This window comes from Eschrichtius robustus, chromosome 8, assembly GCF_028021215.1.
Source record: "Eschrichtius robustus isolate mEscRob2 chromosome 8, mEscRob2.pri, whole genome shotgun sequence".
Classification (NCBI taxonomy): domain Eukaryota; kingdom Metazoa; phylum Chordata; class Mammalia; order Artiodactyla; family Eschrichtiidae; genus Eschrichtius; species Eschrichtius robustus.
This window is the reverse complement of record NC_090831.1, coordinates 130,423,502-130,446,413: the sequence shown is the minus strand read 5'-3', so window position 1 is coordinate 130,446,413 and position 22,912 is coordinate 130,423,502. Positions and strand designations below refer to the sequence as shown.

Sequence of the window (22,912 nt, the reverse complement as noted above, 5' to 3'; positions counted from 1 at the left end):
TCCTCGATTTCCTGGCCATCAGCTTCCTCACGACACGCCTGGTTCTCTGTGTATCAACAGGAACCGTCAGAGGCGGCCGGGGTTCAGCTGCAGGCGGAGGCCCCACAGTGCAGGACGTTGAATCAGGGCCCAGAGCACCCCAGATGTCTGCAACTTAAAGATCACCCTGGCTGTGACCTGCCCTGGGTAGGGCTCCCGCAGCTCAAGAACTGACACTTTCAAGGCACCTCTTATCCATCCCAGGGAAGGGTTACTACCGCTTTTCAAGCAATCTCTGACTTCTTACAGCTACTTCCTTCTCTACAAGGGAAGGACTGAGGCCTGTCTGAGAGGACACTGAGGGTGAGGCCAGGCCTCCTGGCTGCCCGCTGGGCCCCGGTGACAAGGACAGCACGTGCCTCCTGCTGTCCCCCCAGCAAGCGCTGTCGCTCTGCTCCTGCGTGGCCCCGTGCAAGGTACCCGAGCTCACCAAGTTCGGGGGGGTGGGGAGCGTTTGCTCCTGGGGCTTGTTCCAGAGCTTGGAGCTGGTGGGCTGGCCGTGCGGGCAGGTAGGAGAGGTGTGTGTCGGCACACAGAGCAGCTGGGTCCAGCCGCCGGGAGGGCTGGGGACGCGAACACGGAATGCGTGGGTGAAGGAAGGAGAGCAGCGTTGACCCGCAACCTGGAGCTGGGCCCCAGGGGATTCTGAAAAGCGGGGTGTCTGCTGTGAGCTGTGTTTCGGGACGGTTCACGGAGCAGATACTTCTGAGAGGAGTTGGGGGGGCCTTGCAAGCGGGTCACGTTGCAGGTGGAGGTGACGCAGGCGTGCTCGACGGAAGAGGACGGGAGGCTGGCGGAGCAGAGGCCGGGCTGCAGGGAGATGGTGGCGGAGATGGTCCCACGGCCGCATGGCGGTGGGGGAGCCACCCCAGGAACGCAGGAGAAAGAAGATGACACAGGAGGAGCTGGGGCCCGGGGAGAGCGCCTTCGGGGGGTGTGGTTCTGGGGAGCCTGAGCAGAGGCAGAAGGGGGGGCTGGGAGGGAGGCTGGAGACCGCCCACAAGTGGGACCATCTGGGGCAGCAGGTCCTGGAGGCAGGAGGAGTGGCCAAGGGCAGCCCTGAAGGGCTTGGCCCAGAAGGAGGAGGAGGGAGGGGACTGAGGGCCCGGCACAGCTCCCGGGGTGGACGGGGCTGGAGGGGCCAGCACGATGGGACCCAGGGCACTGAGCTGTGGGCGTGCCAGGGGCCCCGGGCCCCCAGCCCTCGCACACAGCCTGGGAGGATGGTCCCGCACGAGGCCGGTCTTGGCCAGGAGCTGTGGACGCCACAGCCAGGCGTCCTGCCCTGGGGGGCGTGCGCAGCTGTTGGCTGCTGTACTGTATGAGGCCGATCTGTCTTAGCACTGGGAGATGGATGTCCCGGCTCGATCCCGGGACGTCACCCAAGTCCTGCTCATAAATCCACGGAAGATTATCCTGGGAATAACATGGCAGGACTCCCCACGCATCCAGTGCCAGCCTGTCAGCTGAGTCCAGACTTCCCCTGTCGGACGCGGCTCGGCTCTGCCTGCCTGGGAGCTCATGTGGCACCACCAACAATGCCCCAAGTGGTCACAGACATTGGAGGGAAGGTTGTTGAGGATTTGTACAAAGGACAGCAGCAGACATCTCGATGGGTGAAAGGCACAGCATCTGCACAAATTTAGCTCCCCATCAGTTTTCCTAAACTGACCCCATTGCAGGACCTCACCGGGACTCCCGAGGGCCCCCGTTGTACGGATGTCGGGAGAGAGGCGTGAAGGTGCTGGGCCCATCTCGGAGGGACCTGCAGTCAGTTCTCGGGCAGCTGTGCTGGCCGGGACCCCGACCGCAGGCACTAGGTTCACTCAGCTCAGTTTGGAGGACATTTTGATGTTTGGGGTTTATTGGATTCAGCATATTCTTTAAATAGGTTCAAACTGGATCTCTGTATGTTCCTTTGAAAAATTATTTTGTTCAGTTAACAGCTTTGGTTAGTTCTGGGTTTTGAGTCTTAGTTTAATGTTAGTTCAAGTCCCAAAATATGACTCCCACCAATGGAATCTGTCTGAACTGAAGTTAAACTTTGCTACTTCCACATTCAAAGTTCCAAAGTGATTTGATCGAGGTGCCATCTGGTGGTATTGTCCCCCCAAATGGTCTTTCCCAGGCCTTGTTTCATAGTTTGCCTCTAGCCCACCAAGGGTGGGATCACTGTAGCACCCTAGCTAGACAGAATATTGGGGTGTCCAGGAGTTGTCTGAAGAATGAGTTCCTGGTAAAATACTCCTTGCAGCCCTCTAAAGGCATTTGGAGTCGGAGCTTTGTCGTGGCACCTGGGTTTGCCCCTGTGTAAAATCCAGGTTCTCATACAGGGGGCCTAGGAAGCTGCGTGGCCCTGGGCCTCGGTCCACACCCGAAGGCTTGATGTGCTGTGTGGACTCAGTTACAAGCTGGGGGATGTTGAAGAGCCAGCCCACGTTGGTGCCCTTGACGGCGTGTGAACTTGCAGTGTTCCTGCTGCAGGAAGACCTGGTGAGGCCCTCCTGACCCAGGTGCCTCCATCAGGTACCTCGGGCAGCCTCAGACCAGTAGACGCTCGGTGAACATTTGTTGGAGAGACGAATGCTCGCCACTGCAAGTTTTAAGAGGGCATGGCTGCAGCTGGTCCAAACGGTGTGCCGAGTCATGAAGAAGGGACAGTCCGCTGTTTGGAAGATGAATTGTTCCATCTCTGTCTGCACGGGCAGGGGGTTGTTATCAAACGCCCTGAGCTTGTTCTGTGAGTTGCTTTTGAGTCCTGACTGCAGCAGCTCCCCTCCCAGCACGTGGCCGGATTTCACCTGCACTGACTGTCTCTGAGAAGCACGCGTCCCAGACACAGGCTGTTATTAGTTCTGGTGGGTTGTCACTCCGGGCGTTTCCCCTCAAAAGGCTCCTTTCCACTCCGCTTCTGCCACTAGCAAGTACTGTCGTCATGCCTGACTGCAGCATTTCTAAAAAGGCGTTTGGCTCCGTACCCAGCATGGATGTAGCTCTCCTTATCTCACTACACGTATTTTAAGAATAAATGATGTAGATATGCATCCTTAGAGCAACAGAAAGAAAGACCCCTCCATTTGGTAGAGTTTGACCATCACTGTTATTGGTGAGATTAGCTGGGCTCTGTAGGACGCAGAGAAGCAGGATATTTATAATTGGGCACCCGGACCGGAAGCATCAAAGGTGCCCAAAGAGCAAATCCCAAGCTGAGGGCAGGGCTGACGGGGGTGGGGGCCAGCGTTTCGGAGCTTCCAGATCCAGGGGAGGGTTCGCAGCGATCGCGTCACCATCCTCAGGGCTGGGGGTCTGGACCCACTCAGCACCACGTCTGCTTCCTCGGTGAGCGCTGAGACGCCGGGACGCAGCCGCTGGAACAGCGGGGCTCCCTATGCCGCTGCTGCGGGGATAACGTCCACGTCTCGACCCTGCGCACCCTGAGGTCAGGAAACAGACCCCCGGGGTCCTTCCTGTGCTGTGTGGCCAGCTCTGACCGCTGGGGAACCGTGACTTGAGTGTCCAGGAATGGGAGTATTTTGAGGGGTGGTCTCAGCAGAAAGTCAAAGCAAGGTGGTGGTGAGCTTATGGCGAGATTTCTGCCGGTCGTGACTGCAGCTGCCCTTTGAAGGATCCAAACGCAGGACCAGGGCTGAGAGTAGAAGTTGCACACAGCCCCATTTTGGCCGTGGGGCATAGGACAAATTTGACAGTGACCGGAGGCCCCAAGGGGATGGCTGCTCATGGCCGCGCTGTTCTCAGGGCCCTGGGAGAAGTGAGAGGGTCGGGGCTGCCCCGGGCCACCTCTGTGGTCTTTCGAATCGGGGGCGCCCGCTGGTCTGGGGAAGCACATTCGTTGGTCAGAGTCCACCTGGCCCCGGGGGCCTCAAAGACTGGCTTGTGTACTTACCTGCAGAAAACAGTAAACCACGTCCCCCTCTGTAAGCCTGAAGCAGGGCCCTCAGACAGGCAGGCGGCTGCAAAGCTGTGTCTGCACAGGCGGCTGCGGTTTTATTTTAACAAATACAGTTAACACCCTGCACACCAGCCCGGTGGTGAGCACGTCTGTTTTGCTGCCCTGTCAGTTTTTATCTGGTTTAGTATTTCCCTACGAGAACACAGAGCAGAGGCCTCGTCTTCAAGGAATGAAAATAAGTGAGCTGCACGGAAGCGAAAGAGAGTAACTTGCTGGGCGGCGTTTTCGGGGCTCTGAGATTGGTCCCGTCAGAGCACCCCCACGGCCTCATCTCCGCCTCCACCAGGCGTGGCTTGCTTCTGTTTCGTGTGCTCTTTGCTCGTGGCCACAGGGGTCAGCTCGCGAGGCCTGGGGCAGGCAGCTTTCCCTCCCTGGGGGACCCTGGGGCCACCTCCCTCCCCCCCAGGGCCAGAAGTCCATGTTGCGCCGGCTATTCTAGGCCCAGACGTGGCTCTGCGGGTCGAACTGTGGCTTCCCCTAATGATCGTAGTGAGCAGTTTTCCAACAGCAAGGCTGCTCCTTTCTGTGTGATTGAAAATCTGTATGATCAAAATGTTGGAAGGGAGGTGGAGGTGCCACCACCCAGGTCCAGCAGTTGTCAGCCTCCAGCACTTGCTGTGACAGTTTGTGCAAGACATTCCGTGGACCGTTGCCGCGGAGCTGCAATGCCCTGACTCTAGGGTTGCTTCAGACTGTGCCTCTGAAAATTAAGGCAGCAGGTCAGCTACCTCGCAGAGTGCCCCACGTTCTGGGTGCGTCTCGGTGTTTCCTTCCGGGTTGAATTCTTCTAGCCCCTGTGTTTCCTTTACGCTGCAGTTTGGGCATAAAGGTTTGATTTGACTCAGGTCAAGCCCTTTGGGAAGAAGGTGTGCAGGTTATATGTGTGCTCTGTGGTGTCAACATTCTGGTGCCCGTTATGTCCCCCAACATCCCATTATGCTGTTTGGTCACCTGCTTAAAAGTGACCTCCAGAATCTTGAAAATGAAATTCTTTTTTCCCTTTGCAATTGGCAGGTGGTCTGTGGGGCTGCTGGGCTCTCCCAGGCTTTCCCACCTCCTGGCTTTCGTGCCCTGTGGATGATTCGTGCTTGAATCAGCCGGTATTTAGGGTCCAAAATGTCAACTTTTAAAATTCTAACCATTCTTTACACGTATTAATTAACGTTCTCTGTGAAGAAGAGCTTTTCCTCATCATTTGGGGAAGAATTAAGTTCCTTCCGAAAGAATGGGATAAAAGTCCAAGCACCTTGGGGACACCTATTAAGTACTTAATAACTAGAATTCTGATCAGACAATTATTTCATTACTGCTATTTATATCACAAGTAAAGTGGGTGTTGGAACATGTAGCCATTAAAAATGATGGCTCATGTCACAAATGACATGAAAAATACGAGATGTCTATTGTTAAGTGAGAAAGCAAGGAATACGCCAGCATATAGGATATCCTGTGTTTGTGAGAAGAACGTACATAACGTCTCTGTGTACGTGGTGTACGGGCAGGTGTATAGGATGTCACCAGGCCCTGTAGGGGCAGGAGCCAGACGCCCAGGAGGGGCCGGGGGGAGGCCGCTCTGAGGAGGTGTTTCCCCAACTCTCAGCGTGGAAGGCAAAGGGGGCGGGGGCAGGCCTGTTTGGGGAGAGGGTTTCTCTGGGGAGAGTCCTTGGAATGCTCTGTGATGTCTGCTCCCCTGTGGAGGGGGGCGTCCCCCACCCAGTGAGAGGGCTGCCATGCTGCTGGGGGACACAGGGGTGAGAGGTGGCTGGCAGCCGCCTTGGTGCAGCTGGGCAGAGAGGTCCCACCGGGTCTGTAACTGTCCTCTGCTCAGGAGGACAACCACCAGGGCGACGGCCAAGAGGGGTCGGGGCCGCAGCTGGGGGGAGGCGGCCCCTGGTCCATGGGAAGAGGAGGTGCTGGCTTCCACCACGAGCACCTGTGCCAAGACCCCTGACTGCCTCCAAGCCCCCTGCAGCCCCGAAAACCGCCACCAGCAGATCCAAACCCCAGTCTGCCCTCCACTCCCACTAGCCTGAAATAAGTCAGGTGGAGAAGGCATGTTAACTAAGGAGACCAGAGTGTGCCTTAGACCAGAGTGGTCAGAAACGCGAGGGGCCCCACCTGGTTTCCTGCAGGACAGAGACTGTGCCCTGAGCCAGGGGGAAGGGCCCGGCTCCACCTGCAGCACAGGCGTGTCTCCAGGTAGTCCGTAAGCATGAGCGGGGTCACCCGCCGCCGCAGGCTGCACGCGGGCTCGCAGCACGGGCCACACCTCCTCGTGCCTGGACTGACGCACCGTGCGAATGCACGGTCCTGGGCGTGTGCTGCTTTCGTAGTTTAAGATCGCACGCCTGGAAGAGTCTGTCGAATTTTAAGGGTGTCTCAGTGAGGGGCTCGTATCGTCCCCTCAGGTACTGAGGAGTTCTAAGTGGACAGAGGCTGGTGTAACAGGTTGTGGCGAAGGCTCTGATGTGCGTGTAATGGGTCTCAAGGCCTTGGGGGGGGGGTCACTGAGCCTCTTTAGGTGTGGACCCCCGCTGTGAAGCAGTGTGTTTGCCGAGAGCCAGAAGGTCCTTCCCGACTCTGAAGTTCTGCGGTCTTTCTTTTTTAATTCATTTTATTTTATTTATTTATTTTTGGCCGCGTTGGGTCTTTGTTGCTGCGCACGGGCTTTCTCTAACTGTGGCGAGCGGGGGCTACTCTTCGTTGTGGTGTGCGGGCTTCTCATTGCGGTGGCTTCTCTTGTTGTGGAGCACGGGCTCTAGGTGCGCGGGCTCAGTAGTTGTGGCGCACGGGCTTACTTGCTCCGCGACATGTGGGATCTTCCCGGACGAGGGCTCGAACCCGTGTCCCCTGCATTGGCAGGCGGATTCTTAACCACTGCGCCGCCAGGGAAGCCCCTCTGTGGTCTTTTTAATGACCTCCCAGCTGGCCCTCTGCCCCAAAGTTCTTGTTCACCAGGCAGAGCCCTGGCACTTATTTAAGGGGCTCACGAGGAGAGTGACAGATGGAGTGAGAAAACGTGATATTCCTTCTTAAAGTGCCTTTTTCCTGTTCAGAGATGTCCAGTAACTAGTGTGGCCTGAATAACCCCAGACGGAAGCACAGGAAACAAGAGCAGCCGTGACAACAGATCCTGTCCCCGAGGCACCGCCCAGCCAGCGCGTGGCCTCTCCATCCTCAGCCCAGCAGCGGGCTCTCGGACCCCACAGCGGGGACAACAGCCCTCACAGGGGCTCCAGGGTCAGGGGCCCTGGGGGCCACACTCCACCCAGGAGGTGCAGGTGGATCGGCGACGTTCCACCGTGCCCACCCCCAGGCCGAGCCACCTGCCCAGTGCTGCCAGGGACGGCCGAGGGCGAAAGCGGCCTGGCTGGGCTGGGCCCCGCTGTGTGTCTGTGCCCCACCCAGCCCAGCCCACAGCACAGAGGCGCTGTGGGCAGGGCTGGGGAGCCTCCGGCAGCTCAGCCAAGCTCCATTCAGTGCCTTGTTTACTCGTCTGTGCGAGGAGACTGGGGACACCCCAGGCCTGTGAGTTTGGGGGACGGAATGAGCTCATGAGGGCGGCACCCGGCCCCGCTGCTGCTGTCACCGCTCATCCGGGGAGCAGTGCTTTCCCCAGTGGGCTCGTGGGCTGGGCTGGTCATCGGCCCTGCCTTCTGGGTCTGTGGAGGTGCCGGGGGCCGTCGAGTGGAGCGTCCAGGGACGCTCGGCCCTTCGGCGGTGGCGTGAGACCGGGAGGCACCCCGCTGGCCAGACGGGCCTCCCTGTGCCAAGCAGGCCCCTGGTGAGCCGCCCGGTTGGCTCACCCGCTCTGCATGGGAGGAAGCCAGGCTTAACGAAGTCGGGGCTGTGGCCTGGCGAGCTGTGGGCTCTGAGCCCACCCTCCCTCCCGTGCCAGGTGGGGCGTGGCTGCCGTGAGCCCCTGAGCGGCTCAGCACCACCTCAGGGACGGGGGTCAGCCTGGGTCTCTGGCGCAATGGCCAGGGGTGGGTCACGGGAACGTTCTAGCAAGTCCCCGGGGGCTGCTGCTCTGGGGCCCCGTCAGCACCCGCGCTCGTAATCCTCAAGGTCCCGTCTAGCGCCTGCACCCCAGGACTGTGGGTCTCAGCCCTGGGTACATGTTGGAACCTCTAAGAATCTTAAAAACCGAGAAGCGCTGTCCGGGAGAATCAAACCAGAGCCCTGGATGTGGGTACTAACAGCGGGCCCCGGGGGCGTGTAGGAAGGACCCGGGCACACCCTCCACTGCCGCTTGGCTGCCGCATCACCAGCCTGGGCTGAGGGGGCGCTGGCCTGCCCTCTGACGGGGTCGTCCACGGGGCACACGAGGTGCTGCCGGTCACGTGAGCCTTGGAGACCGCGTCGTTCTGGCCATGGCAAATTCTATACGAGGAGTGACCAGGGAGCAAGAAGCCACCATTTCTCTGCTTTCTCTCGAGCAAGGTTAAAAAAATAAAAAGCGAATAAAAATGTCCGTAATGAAGGGACTTGGCCTGGAAGGTGTGCTGGTCACGGTGCGGAGGCCAGTCGAGCTGAGCTGGCCCCCAGCTGAGGCCTCTGCGTGGCTCTTCCTGCCGTCGAGTAGCAGCTGCTTTTCAGTGTCGCTCGCCGTCTGCCCTGTGTCGTCTGCACACTGACACCCGCACTCGGCCGCCTGCCCACCGGGGTCGGAGCCAGGAGACAGGAGAGGCGGTGACGGGCCCTTCTTCCCATCTCACTGCACCTGTTCTCACCTGTCCGCCGACACAGGCGTCACTGATGCACAGAAGCTCCTGGAAACAAGTAAACAGTGTCCAGCGCTGTGTCCGCCACAACCAGGCAGTTGCAAGTCCTCTGACGGGACTGGGCTGGGCTTCCCTGGGGCTCCGGCTTCATCACCGGGGACAGAGGAAGTGAGGTTGTGAGACCTCCACCCCAGGAGCTGCGGCTTGAGGGGTGTTTACCCGCCCGGTCATGAGGTCCCACCAGCCCATCACAGAGGAGGACGGATGGACCAGGTCAGCACCTGCTGCCTGCAGGCTGGGGATCCAGTGACCAGCACGGCTCTGGCCTCGGAGCCCGAGAGCACTTCCTGGGCTTCCCTGCAGCTTCCGATTCTGGAAGAAGCTTTGCCACTTATGACTTCAAATTTAAACTAAACTTTTGAATGGAAGGTGTTATTGGTAATGTTAGCTGTTGCCTGGCCTCATACATTAGTGCCAGAAACAGTTTTATTTCTCCTTTTCCTTTCCCCATGCCCTGCTCCTGCAGCACTTCCCCCGCACTCCGTCTTGAGCAAGGTGACCCAGGGGATGAGGCCTCCTGCCACTGGGTGCCCGGGTGCTGGTCCGCCCACCCTCTCCTCGCAGGCCGGGCCGCAGGAGCGGAGACCCCTCCCTGGAGCTCCTGGTCGCGGTGGGAAGCACCTCCATCACACTGTGTCCACCGTCGAGAGTCAAGCCTGCCTGGGGACCTCTGCTGTCCCACTGCTGTGCTGTCTCTCTCTGTGCGTTGGTGTTGGTAGGGGACTGGCTTTCTCTCTTGGTAAAAACGAGGACAGGTCGGAGCACGGCCACTGCTGGGGATGCCCCGGGAACCTCACCCAGAGAGGGCGGGAGACCACGTCAGTCGTGGTCACAGCCTCACCTGAGACGTCAGCCCTGCATTCGCTGGACGAGTGCTCAGAGCCGTCCTTTGTCTGCTTGCGCACCTGGATTCGGTTCATGCCTCTGGCTCTGTGTCCAGGGCTTCCATCATAAAACACCTTGAACGTGGAAGACTGGAGTGGTAGGAGCACATCTCCCCAGGTCCCAGGAGGTCACGGAGGGCCAGTGGGGACAGTGGTCTTCCAGGGAGAGGGCAGTGACAGCAAGACAGGTTCTGGCCCCAACCTCGCTCTGCGAACCCATGAGCAGGAAACACAGTGTTTGTAAAAGCTCTGCCCTAGATGAACTGTAACACCTAAGTAGTGAGACTCACCTGATTTTCTTGAAAATTAATTGCTGTTTATGTCATTGAAATACTGAGAAAATAAACCCGGGACTCAAAACAACACGTGTACCATCGTCTGTGAGAGTATGACTTGCCCGGGGATATTTTGGAGAGAAAGTTGGTTTTTCGGGTACAAGTTTCCTTTCCATGGTGACGGGTTCCTCCCCCTTCATAAGACTGCATCGGGCCAGGTGAACTGCAGCTGTCTCCCCTGAGTTCCAGAATATTGACAGGCACATGTTCTAATAGCAGCCTTTCCTGAGCACAAGTCATCCGTGTCCCGAGTGCGTTCCGTTCAATTTGCCGTGAAGTTTAAGAAAGGTCTGGAGGCTGCACCGTGCATAAGACCAGTTTTTCTGAACCTCTTGATCTAGAATGTTCCTTTCAGGGGACTAAGCTGCCTTCCCAAGAGGAACTTAGGAGGCCACCACCACCGGTTTACGCTGGGCTCCTATGCGCTCTTTCCCTGCGAAGCCTGGCGGTTGGTTCACGGAGGCACCTCGGTCAGGCCCTGGTCGGGGCTCCTCCGCCACCTCCTCTCTGCAGCTTCTGGGACACTTTGCCAAGTTTACAACGTGTCAGTGCCTCCCAAATCTGTTACTCACCCAACTGCTAAATTAAACAGTATGGAAGCTGAGGAGTACAAAAAAAGCACTTGTTTCTGGGAAAACCAATTTGTGTGCTTTGGAAAAACTAAAAGTGAGTTGCTAAGCAGCCATAGGGTTGGAGGTGAGAATGACGGCTAGGATGGAGTCTGGAAATCTAGCTTTGCGGGAGCCTAAGTCAGCCCACTTTCAGTGCTCTGAAGTTGGAAATCAACGATAGGTCAGAGTATGATTTACACAAGAAAAGCAATGAGAAGCCCAGTCAACAAGCCCACACGCAAAGGAAAGGCTTTGGCTGTATGTTCTCTGTTTAAGTAATAACACACCTTGTGTTTCAATTAATGGAAGATATTTAAGGCATTAAGCACCTACCGTGCTTTTCAGTTCCCCAAGCCACTGACCCCCACTTTGGATAAGAGACCTCCTCCTCCTTGTTTTGGGTTTTGAAACACGGAGAAGATTTGTGTGATAAGTGATAAATAAATGTTTACCAAAAAATTCTCATTTATGATTTATTCATAAAATATTTCAGATAATTTATATGGCCATTTTTAGCTGAAAAACCATGACGTGAAGAAAGTTGCATCTGTTTGGGCTAATTTACCCCCAGCAATAGTTTATGTACGGTAATGATGGGTTTGTTATTTTCTCTCTTTGCTTTGTTTCTTGATAGTTTGTAAGAGTGGCTTTTTGGTTTTATTTTTTGCTCGTTTTAGCTACAGCTCGAGGGTGACGCTGTCCTGGGACGATGGAAGTGTGTGTCTGAGCTGTGAGATGAGCGCCACCAGCCACACGTGTCTACTGAGCATTAGAAGTGTGGTCCTGGGACGACGGAAGTGTGTGTCTGAGCTGTGAGATGAGCGCCACCAGCCACACGTGTCTACTGAGCATTAGAAGTGTGGTCCTGGGACGACGGAAGTGTGTGTCTGAGCTGTGAGATGAGCGCCACCAGCCACACGTGTCTACTGAGCATTGGAAGTGTGGTCCTGGGATGACGGAAGTGTGTGTCTGAGCTGTGAGATGAGCGCCACCAGCCACACGTGTCTACTGAGCATTAGAAGTGTGGTCCTGGGATGACGGAAGTGTGTGTCTGAGCTGTGAGATGAGCGCCACCAGCCACACGTGTCTACTGAGCATTGGAAGTGTGGTCCTGGGATGACGGAAGTGTGTGTCTGAGCTGTGAGATGAGCGCCACCAGCCACACGTGTCTACTGAGCATTAGAAGTGTGGTCCTGGGATGACGGAAGTGTGTGTCTGAGCTGTGAGATGAGCGCCACCAGCCACGTGTGTCTACTGAGCATTAGAAGTGTGGCCACTGCGGCTGAGGAGCTGAATTTTCAATTGCATTTAATTTCAGTCGATTTAGGCTTAAACTGAAACGGCCACATGTGGTAACCACATTGCAAAGTGCAGTTCTAGGATTTTTTTCCCTTCTTTATTTTAGCGAATCTGCTTAGTTCATTTTATCTATTGTTTTACCTAAAGCTCTAATATATTGTTGAAGCATGATGGTGACAGCAAGTGCCCAGTAGGTTCCTGGTTTGGGTTGTACACTGTGATTAACCTTTTCTAATAATAGCTACTTCTTTTAACAAATGGTCTTTGCTATGTTAAGGCAGTCTCAGTATTTCGTTATTTTATTTAGAGCTTTTAAAAATTAGGAATGGCTGCTGAATTTCGTCAAGTAACTTTTCAGTCTATTGATGTGAACAAAATTTTCCTCTTTTCAGACTGAGCCTTGATTTTATTATCACCATCTCAAATACCTAGGTTGCTACCAGAGTGTAACAAAAATAAATTCTCACGCAGACCCTGGTTGCCTCACCCACGCCACTTTTTCTCATGCAGTCTAGACTATTCACCACTTTTCAAACAAGCCTTTTCTCCCCAGTTTGTCTCAGCTCCAGCTGATCTCTGTTGGGAGTGAGCCCTGCCTGTCAGCTCTCTCCCCTTTCTCCAAGCTGCCCCCCGCCGCCCCGCCCGCAGAGTTCCATCACGGTTGTGGTTTACGTTATTATGATCACAGTTGACCCTGTAACAGTCCCAGTCTCCTTTCTGGTGTAGCTCTGTGTTATTCCTGGAACTATAAGTTCGTTTTCCATGTCCCTATCAATAATTAGCATCAAACTTTGTACCAGAACAACGGCAAGACTCTCGCGATGATCTAGTACACAGGGCGGTCACCGAATGCTGTTCTCAGAGCCACTCCTGCGCCCTCCGTCCCGTGCCAGGCGACCGGGTTGGTCCGGGGCTCCCCGGTGCTCCTCCAGCAGAGCTTCCAGAAACTCCCAGCAGGGCAGGGAAGTCTGGAGTTCTCAGAGTTCAGAATTCAAACTCGACGTGATTCTCCCAAACGTAGGCCACCTCTGCCCTTTAAGGGCGCCCCCGTTGCTCACCTCCTGCAGGCTGGGCTGCCGCCCCCTTTGCGCTACCTCAATCTTTAACACACATACATGCTGTCTGTCTTCAGTTTTATGACATCTCTAGGAACTGCCATTTCAAATTTCTCAACTGCCATTTTCATGAGATTTGGGAAATGGAGCGAGAAGCTCATATGTCCCCAGTTGTCTGTATCTTGCCCTCATCGCATAGGCACGTCCCTCCTTACCTCCCTGCTCATCCGAACACTCCCAGGCCTGCAGGCTGCACCGCCCACCCGGCTGGAGGTGTGTTTCTAGTGATGTCTTTGTCCTTGATGATGGGCTCTAAGTAATTTTTCAAAAACAAACATTTTCTTTAAATATGTAAGAATGTTAATATAGTATGAATTTATGTACTCAATCTTCGGTATGTAATACAGTTTTTAGGATGAATGTATTTTCATTTTATTTTAAAAAGCCTTTAGAAAGTATTTTCATCTTTTTTAAGGGTTTTCTTTATTTGTTTTTTTAGCCGCACCACGCGGCATGCAGGATCTTAGCTCCCCAACCAGGGATTGAACCCAATCCCCCTGCAGTGGAAGCGTGGAGTCTTAACCACTGGACCACCAGGGAAGTCCCTATTTTCATCTTTTTTTTGCAAAACTTGGTTTGTAGCCAACTTTTCATTACCTCTGTTCTTAGAAGTAAAACATTCCCGTGGTCAAACCAAAAGTGCATAGTTCCATCGATGTGTTTGCGCAGTTATCGTACAGGTGTGGGTGGCGTGTCAGAGAGCAGAACTGTTGTTCCTTTCTTTGTTTGAATTGAGGCTAGCCCCTGCTCCTCCAATACTGAAGTTTAAATGAAGTATAAAAGTTTAGAGGTCACAAAATATAGTAGAAACACCTTGGACTTGTAATAAAAAATTCCTGGGTTCAAACGTGGATTCATTTACCATCTGTTTAATGTTGAGAGGCCCCTGGACCATTCAAACCTCAGTGCTCTTTCTCAGTGAGATGATTAATACAGTGTTGATATGAATAACCATCGTGGGGTGGTTATTAAACCAAATAAGAGATCTGAAAAGTGTTTTAAGCTATAACATTATGCAAGTTAAGTTTTGATAACTCCCTGAGGGTAACCTAAGATTTCACCACTAATATGTCGTCTTGACTGCTGAAATCAACTAAATCTTTTCAAATATTTAAATTTGCAAATTGTCCTTGAAGTCAGAATTCATAAACGCGCAAGTGTATGTGCATCTAGGGGACCCTTACCTCTAAGACTTACACAATACCCAGTGTTGCCCATTTTATCACATGGGGGGTGGGGGGGAAGCACTTCAGCAGGAAAAAGTGATGATTCTACTGCAGTTCAAAAGTGCGCAGTGCATGCTGGGTTCCTCAGAAACATTCTACCACAGATCTGCTTATTCCTCCAAAGCTGATTACGATGAACCCATGCCAAGTATATTCTCAATAATATCATGGTGCGAGTTTCACAGAAAAATAATTTGCAAGATAATTACCTAATTAACAGGCTTTCTATTTGAGAAGCTTCTGAGCAGATCCGGTCCCACCACCGTGGGCACCCCACACGTGGCCTGAGGGCGCTGCCCCTGTGGTGGGCAGAGGGCCTTGCTCACCCCCGTCTCCCCTCCAGCCTGCAGCGGCGTCTGGGACAACATCACGTGCTGGCTGCCCGCGGATGTCGGCGAGACTGTCACGGTGCCCTGTCCAAAACTGTTCAGCAATTTTTATAGCAAACCAGGTACTGTCGTCTGTGTTGTTTCTGAGCTTTGCGGGGGGGTGCATACGAGGCGCCGGCTTCTCCATGAAGGCACAAGAAGCAGAGCGTGGGTTTCCTTGGCCCAGTGAGTCAGGGAACAGCTGTGCTGAGCTGGCCTTAGGGGCTGGGAGCACAGAAGGCTTCCTGCCGGGTCGTCCACCCTACAGCACACACGGTGGGACGGACAGGAGACCCTGAGCAGGAGCCAGACACACAGGCACCCAGCGCAGACGTGGGGCCGTGGCACCAGGCAGGGAGAGAATAGAAACACCTGCTGCACGTGGGCACCCGTAACCCTCAGAGAGCGTCCTCCAGGGTGTCCCTTCCCGCCGGGAACGCACTTTCTCCTTCACGGGAATCATCTCCTTTCCTGGACCGACTCTCTGGGTTCTCAGCCCCGCCCTTGACCCAGCCCCCTGTCACCTGAACACTTGCAGTAGCGGAGCTTCCAGCCTCAGAAGGTGCTGACCGGGATGGGCCGCCCCCTCCTTCCGGTCCTTGCTCTGCACACAGGCCCTGGAAACCCAGATGTTCGAGAAATAGACCTGTTTTTAATAAAAAGTTGTAGGTGGGAAATTGGGGGTCTCTCCACACATCAGTGCATGTTGTTATGGCAACCAGCACGTTGCTCTGCTGTCCCCATGCGGGTGAGCCCTGGGGCCCACGTGAGGTCCCCCTGAGCTGGGCTAGGACAGGGGATGTGAACAGGCAGGTGGGAGACTCTACCTCTGTGGGAGGGGAGAGCCGGGGGACTGGGCAGAGTTCCGAGAGCAGGTCTTTGCAAGGGACAGTATCAAACCATCAGGTGGAGGAGGGCCAGGTTCCAGGACTCGGAGATTTATTCTGACGAATTGGAACCTTAGGGCATCATGGATGCCTTCAAGTATTAGTGTTCTCTCAGCTGGGGAGAAGGCACCTATGCTCTGCGTCCAACAACGACACGGCCAGGAGCCCGTGCCCTCGGCCAGGCAGCCCAGTTCTGAGTTCTGCCCCCCCTCCTCTCCAGAAGCCACCTGGCCAGTCCCCAGAGGGCTGCGAGGGTCCTGGCCCGCCCCTGACTCGGAGCCTGAAACGGCCCGCGATGGGAGCACATCCGGAGGACCGGCCGCAACCTGGAGCCTGCCCATCACCCCTGCCTCGGCCCAAGCCAGGACCCTCCTGGCAGGGTCTGAGCCCAGGTGGCCGTGCTCAGGGCCAGACGTGTGACTGTGGCCTTTTCAGGACAGTCACACTCAAACATGCACTTAAGGACTGAGGACAGGAGTGTGCAATCAGCTTTAGGGAGCTGGGGTGGGGCTACCTACACTGCCGTGCTGAGGCCCCAACACTGCAGCTGAACTGGGGCCATGGTGGGGAGAGGCATGGAGATTGCGGGGGTCCTCACAACAGGTGACCAGACTTCTGAGTCCTAAGCTGTGCCCCACTTTTGTTCTCAGGTCCCTCTCTCACCTCCATGCCTCCCCTCACTTCCCTGCCCTCTCCCTCATCCCCCAGATCCTTCCCTCACCCCCGACCCCTCTCCCTCACCTCCCACACCCTTCTCCCTGAGCTCCTTGGCCCCGCTCTCGCCCCTTTGCCCATCTCTCTCCCCCGACCCCTCTCTCACCTCCATGACCCGTCCCTCACGTCCCTGCCCCTCTCTCATCTCACCTCCCTGACCCCTCTCACCTCCATGACCCCCGTCTCACCTCCCCAGCCCCTCTCTTTACTTTACCGTCTCAGGCATTTCCTGGAAGCCCACCTTCCACTTTTGCCTAAGGTTTCACTGAGGAGTGTGAAGCCAGGCAAGATGACAACCCTGTGGGCGAATCTCGACTTCATAGGATGGGGTTTATTTAAATGTCTTCTTTAGTGTTTGCCATATAGTAAGTGAGGAATGGCCAGCTCAGCACCCACTCCTTGCCCTTGCACAGAGCTTAGGGTACAGGTCCCGAGAGCAGGTAGGTAGCAGGTGTGCTGTGCAGGTGAGGAGCTGACTGCCCAGGTCTGAAACGGGCACCTCGCTTGTAATCTGTGTAGCTTTGGGCGGGTGACCCAGCTTCTTTAAGCCTCAGGTTTCTCATCCATAAAATGGGATCATCAAAGGGCCTCCTCTCGTAGCTGTCAGGATTGCATGAGTTAAATACGGAGGAGCCGGGAGGAGCCGGTGGGCCCTACGCTGCCGACACCACTGTTGTTCTTGTTCTTTCTTGTCCCCGACTCTGACGGGCAGGTCATTCTCTTCTGTGGGCCTCAGTCTCCCGTCTGTGAGGTGGGGCAGGGGAGCCAGACCTCAGCAACCTCGCCCCTTTCAGGGCTCTGTCTTGCCCACAGCACTGCAGTCCCTGCGCCCGAGCTGCCCTCAGGCCCCCCGGGAGCTGGAGCAGGAGGTTTCGGGTCTGGAATCAGAGGACCCAGGGGATGGCGGTGTTGGAGTGAGGCTGGGCCGGGCGAGCCCAGGTGATGTTTTCCAGGGGCTTTGCTGAAACCGACCCAACCCACTTCCTCTCCAGTGGATTGGGGTCTGGACTCCCCCGGCCTCTCTCCCCACGGGGAGCAGAGTGGCTTATGCTTACCTCCTCCCCAGTGTGGACCCACTGTGCTCTTCATCCCACCTGATTCATCAGTCAGAGCAGGTGAACAGGTGGGCTGCCCTGGGGTAGAAGAAATGAGGGATTTTTAATCACAAAACTCAGTTGTCACTGACCCTCAGAGCCTCACTTTTCCATCTATAAAATGGGAACAGTGATGCCACCAAGTGTGCAAATAAAAAGAGATGGTGTGAGGAAACGTTTGCTATTCCGAAAGCCCTGGGCCTGTGGTCCCAGCAGGAAGCAGAGACAGGGCCAAAGTCGCCGCGCCAGCCTGGGTCCGAGCTCCCGAAGCCCACCCAGCAGGTCCGTCCCCTTCCCCTCACCACCCTGTGCGTCATCTGCTAAAGACGCCTCTTCCTGTGCAGGGGACCCTGCATTGCTGAGTCTTGACATGCAAGTTAGGTTCTTAGGAGCAAACAGTGGGGTTGTAAAGTCAAAGCTGCCTTTATCTCACGCCACGCAAATCTGACGTCCACGGTCTTTCCTGCAACCACGGTGACCAGTGGTGCCTATCCTGGCTGCTCTGGTCACTGTGCCTCGGGGCAGCAAGGTGAGGACTGGCCCAGGGGAGCGGGAAAGCGCAGGGCAGAGCAGGGCAGAGCGGCCAGGGCCTGCCTACGACGCCTCTCATTGGACAGAACAGCCTGTTGGCTTCCGCCCCGCTCCATAGTGAATAGAGCACACACACCGGCACCTCTATCCCGTCATAACCGCCCCCGACCCCGCGCGCGTGCTTTGGGGCAGAATCCACTCCCTCCAGCCGCCGAGGCCCCGGGGCTGCAGGGGCCGCTGCCCAGGCTTCGTGGGTGAGGAGGCCAAGGAGGGGGACGCACCCTGAGCAGCAGCTGCCCTGGGTTCAGGCCCGGGCCCCTCGCCGGCCCCGAGGGAGAGGGAGCCCCTCAAGCCGGCGTAGGTGCAGGCGGGGGCCCTGGCCACCCAGGCCAGTCCTGACGCGCAGATCAGACACCTGGCCTTTACCTTCCAGGAAACATAAGCAAGAACTGCACCAGTGACGGGTGGTCAGAGACGTTCCCGGATTTCATGGATGCGTGCGGCTACAGTGACCCCGAGGATGAGAGCAAGGTAAGGGCTGCGTGGGCCTCCCTTTCTGGTCGTTTTTCCGAGGTGCCTGGTAAACCGTGACCATTTGCTGCTCCAAGCCTAACTCGGGTGTTCTTCCACTTCTGGCCAAATCCCGCCAGGTCCCTGGTTTCAGTTCAGCCGCCCGGCCTTTGGAATTATGCGCTGGTTCCGTAATTTTGGAGCTGGGAAAGGCTGGTTTTCTCCACCTGCTATGGTGTATCTGGAAGGTGACGCCGAGAGTGGCTCTACCTGCCAAACTGAGCTTAGCCAGTGTCCCTTCTGCCATGAGGATTTCTTTGTTCCCTTTAAGGTGTCGCCACCCGTGGGCTGTCGAGAAGCCATGCAGTTGTTTTCTTAGCTCTGAGCCGGCAGCGGGGAGGGAACCAAACTTGGAGCATCTCTGCAGACTTAGAGCCCGTGTCGCTGGTGTGGGCTGCCCAGGCTCGGCTGGCCGCTGGTGCCTCTGTCAGGCCGTGGTGGGGACTCGGCGAGGGGCAGGCGTAGTGTGAGGAGAGCCTTTCTCCGGGAACGCGGTCCTTTAAGCGGCGAGCACCCTCAGCCCGGCACCCGCACCCGGCCGTGCCCGTGGTGGGGTCTGTTTTGTTTGCCACCAGAAAGCCAGGTCAGTGTCTCCCCTTGAAACCCATCGCTCGCCCTGTGACCCCATGTGGAGGGGTTAGGGCCTTGGGAGCCAGGAGCCGGGCTGTTTCAGACCTGCTCCCTGACGACGGGTGTGAGGCCCTGGGGAGTGCCTGCCCCCCACGCCTGAGCCCACGCGGTGCGGGCAGACCGTGTCTGTGCCACTGAGGCCCGCCTCCTGCCCCCCACGCCTGAGCCCACACGGTGCGGGCAGACCGTGTCTGTGCCGCCGAGGCCCGCCTCCTGCCCCCCACGCCTGAGCCCACACGGTGCGGGCAGACCGTGTCTGTGCCGCCGAGGCCCACCTCCTGCCCCCCACGCCTGAGCCCACGTGGTGCGGGCAGACCGTGTCTGTGCGGCGAGGCCCGCCTCCTGCCCCCCGCCCGTGCCACCTCACCTCCACTGTCCGTGGGTCCTGCCCCCAAGTGAGGCCCTCAGGGATGCGGCTGTCCCATCACTTTTCCTGGGTAACGAGGGGCTTTCTTTGCTCTCCTCACTAAGAGTTACAATTTAAAGCCGATTCTTTCCCTACCAAATTAGTAAACCCTAGGAAAGGAAGTTCCTTGTATTTTAGCCGGTATCCCTCTAACTGGATGACAAGTGACCTGTGACCGGTGGTCAGTGAGGGTAACCGTGGTGGTGCGGCTCTGAGCCCTGCGTCGTGTGCTTCTTACTGATGGACGTGGTATATATTTAACGTACACGATGTGATGTTCTCACATGTATACAATATGAGATGATTCCCCAGTCCATCGCCTCACAGATTCCCTTTGCTTTTTTTTAAAAAATATAAATTTTATTTATTTATTTTTGGCTGTGTTGGGTCTTCGTTGCTGCGCGCGGGCTTCCTCTAGTTGCGGCGAGCGGGGGCTACTCTTCGTTGCGGTGCACAGGCTGCTCATTGCGGTGGCTTCTCTTGTTGCGGAGCACAGGCTCTAGGTGCGAGGTCTTCAGTAGTTGTGGCGCACAGGCTTAGTTGCTCCGCGGCATGTGGGATATTCCTGGGGATCGAACCCGTGTCCCCTGCATTGGCAGGCGGATCCTTAACCACTGCGCCACCAGGGAGGCCCCTCCCTTTGCTTTTGGAGACACAGAACCTATTCATCTTATCACTGCAGGTTTGTGCTTGTTGACCGATGCCCCCCCATTTGCCCACCATTCATCTCGTTTAGTCTGGGTGACAACCCGCTTTACAGATGGAGAAACTGAGGTTTAGAGAAATGATGTGACATGGCCAAGGGCCCCACCATTCTGACTAGAGCCAGCCCCTTTGACCCCCTCCTCAGGGGCCGCTCCCAGGCCCCCCGCTCTCCCTACACAGGTGGAAGCAGCAGCAATGGGCCTGGGACACACCTGGGCGGGCAGCCAGGCCAGGGCTGTGCTGACCCTTCCCAGCCATTGTCCCCCCCACCCCCCGTGGACTTGTGCCCCTGGGGCATTCTGCACGAATCCCTTTTGTTCTATGGGATCCCACAGAGAAGGCCCAGCCTTTCCCCATGGGCGTGGCCAAGAAGCAGGTCTCACGTGGCCCCCATGACAGCAGCACAAATGGTGAAGCCCCCCCAACGCTGGGCCCGAGGCTCGGGCAGCGTTTAGCCTCCTCCGCCGTCCGCCGTTCCCCTCCCCGCTCCCTGGAGGATGGGCGTAAATGCCACTGCCCACGCGCTTGCCGGTGGCCGGGTGCACGGCCGGGTCAGAGGCCACTCGTGGAATCAGGGTCCGAGCACGTTTTCATGGGACAGTGAGGGGATCTCAGGTTCCAGACTCGTAGGAAACTGCTGTTCAGCTACTTAAATGTGTCCAAACCAGGAAGCCGTCTTATTGGTGTCTAAGAATAAGACCTTAAATCGTGTAGAATTTAACCCCAGTTTCAGGGCTGTTTCCATAGAAAAGCGTCCCAGGCCCCGTTCTGAAGACCCTGGACTCTGACCAGGGGTGATGACAGCCCGCACGATGGCCGGGACCCTCTCACATCCCAGGGCCCTGCCAGGTGGCCCTGCGGGACGGGGGCAGCGGCTGGAGAGTGTCCAGACTTCTGTAGGGGGTGGATGGGGTGGGGTCCCGGCAGCCGCCTTCCATCACCCACATCTCCCTTCCCCCTCGGCAGCCAGCCCAGCATTCGTACCTCCAAGGCCTCAGGACACACGTCAGGGTGAAGAACACAGCGTCCTGAGGCCTCGCCAGCAGCATTTATCCAGAGCCTGTGCTTGTTCCACAAGTAAACATTTCCCGGGAACCGCGACGTTCCGACTCTGTCCTCGGGTTACAGAGAGCCCAAGGTGGTTGTAAAGGACATCGTCGTGGGAACCATGTCAGCTTGGAGCCCATGAGGACAGAGCACCTGTGATTTCCTAATGCTTTTCTGTCCGGTGCGAAGAGCTATTTTTGTTCTCAAACATTTCAGAGATTCTGCAGTTATCATGAATGCATATTCCCTGCTAATGGATTAGAAACTCAAAATATTTTAATGTGCGAAGGCGAAGAAAATAATGGCACAAGACCAAAATGAATAATTTTCTTCCTGATTGCAGCTTCCACTGCTCTCACACTTCGAATTCCCGGTTGTTTAAGGAGTCGCTTGGAAGATGAAAACCGCAGCACGCTGAGCTGCCCAGAGCGAGGCCGGGACGGGCCTTCCCCGGGTGGAGGGAGGGGGCGGCCCCTCGATCCACGGGGACTCCTGCTTCCACGCCACTCTTCATCTCATCAGCCACTCTCTTTCTTCCCAGTTTTACGATTTTAATTGGATTTCCTGTGCTCGTGCAGCCAAACTCTGCCCTGGGTGCCGTGTGTGCAACCTTTGTTGGTTTCAAAATTAATTAAATTCAAGGGAAAAAATTAGCTTCCACAAAAGCCACATGCAGTGAGGGAATTGAGAGACAAAGCAGTCGGGAATGGGAGTCCCATGAAGGAAAAAAGAGTTTGAAGACCCCAGAGGACCCCTTGGACGACGCGGGAGCCGTGATTGCGAAGCTCTGCTCGTTTGGACCAGGGAAGCCCGCAGAGTCGTGGCGGGGTGGCGGTGGCCCGGGCCTGCGTGTCCTGGTGCAGTGAAACCCTGAGGCCAGCCAGGCTCGGCTCGGGACGCCCCGTCACCACATCCCGCTTTCCATAAAGCAGGGCCTCCCCAGCCTGTGTCCCTCTCCCAGCAAAACCTGTCTCAGGTGTGCGCATCTTCGTCTTAGGCCTTTCTTCTTTCAATCCTTGGATAAAGGGTTTAATCCCATTAAGAGGCTTCAGGACCCCCCTGCCAACCCCAGACCCACGGGGGCCACACCGGCAGCTCCCCTCCCCCTTTTCCCTTGTCCCAGCCTGCTGAAGCCTGCGGGGAGAGCAGGCCAGCCGGAGACCACGAGCCCCTCTCACTGCCCCCACCCTTACCGTGGGAGCCTACGGGTCTCCCGAGCCAAGGAGCTTGTCCTGGCATCAAGGTCTCAGCCTCAGGCGGGCGGTCGTTCCACCTGGTGTCGTCTGCCTGGTCACCTGCCCCCTCAGGCCCCCTGACCCATCATGCCCCAGACCCGGGGGCTCTCCTGACCCGGTGGCTCGTGCTGCAGCCCGTGGGGTGGACCCTGGTGTCCTGACTTCCTTCCTCCGCCGACGGCTGTCTGGAGGCTTCTGGTCAGAGCACTCCCTGGCCAGCCTCCCTGCCTCAGTGTCCCACCCGCTGCCCAGTGTTCCCGCCTCTCTGATCTCCCAGGGATGCTGAGAGTTGGCAAAACACGAAAAGTGCCAGAAATGAGCACCCATGACAAGTCTCGTGGGCCCAGGGTGGTCTCCTTTTCCCTGTTATTGGGAGTCTCCAAGATGAATCTAGGAGGACCCCAGGGCTGTCCCCCCTCCGTGGCCACCACCCGCGACTCAGTCGCCGCATAGGATTCTGCG

At 56.5% G+C, this 22,912-nt stretch overlaps 1 protein-coding gene across 2 annotated transcripts in view; it reads left to right on the top strand.

Moving 5' to 3' along the window:
* VIPR2 (vasoactive intestinal peptide receptor 2) overlaps positions 1-22,912 on the top strand; it is a 69,616-nt gene that overhangs the window by 10,514 nt on the left and 36,190 nt on the right. The window contains exons 3-4 of one of the 2 annotated variants that reach the window (XM_068549788.1): positions 14,607-14,714; positions 18,291-18,388. In XM_068549788.1, coding sequence (XP_068405889.1) covers positions 14,607-14,714; positions 18,291-18,388 — 206 coding nt within the window. The remainder of the gene's footprint in view (positions 1-14,606; positions 14,715-18,290; positions 18,389-22,912) is intronic. The other variant, XM_068549789.1, reaches the window with a different exon arrangement.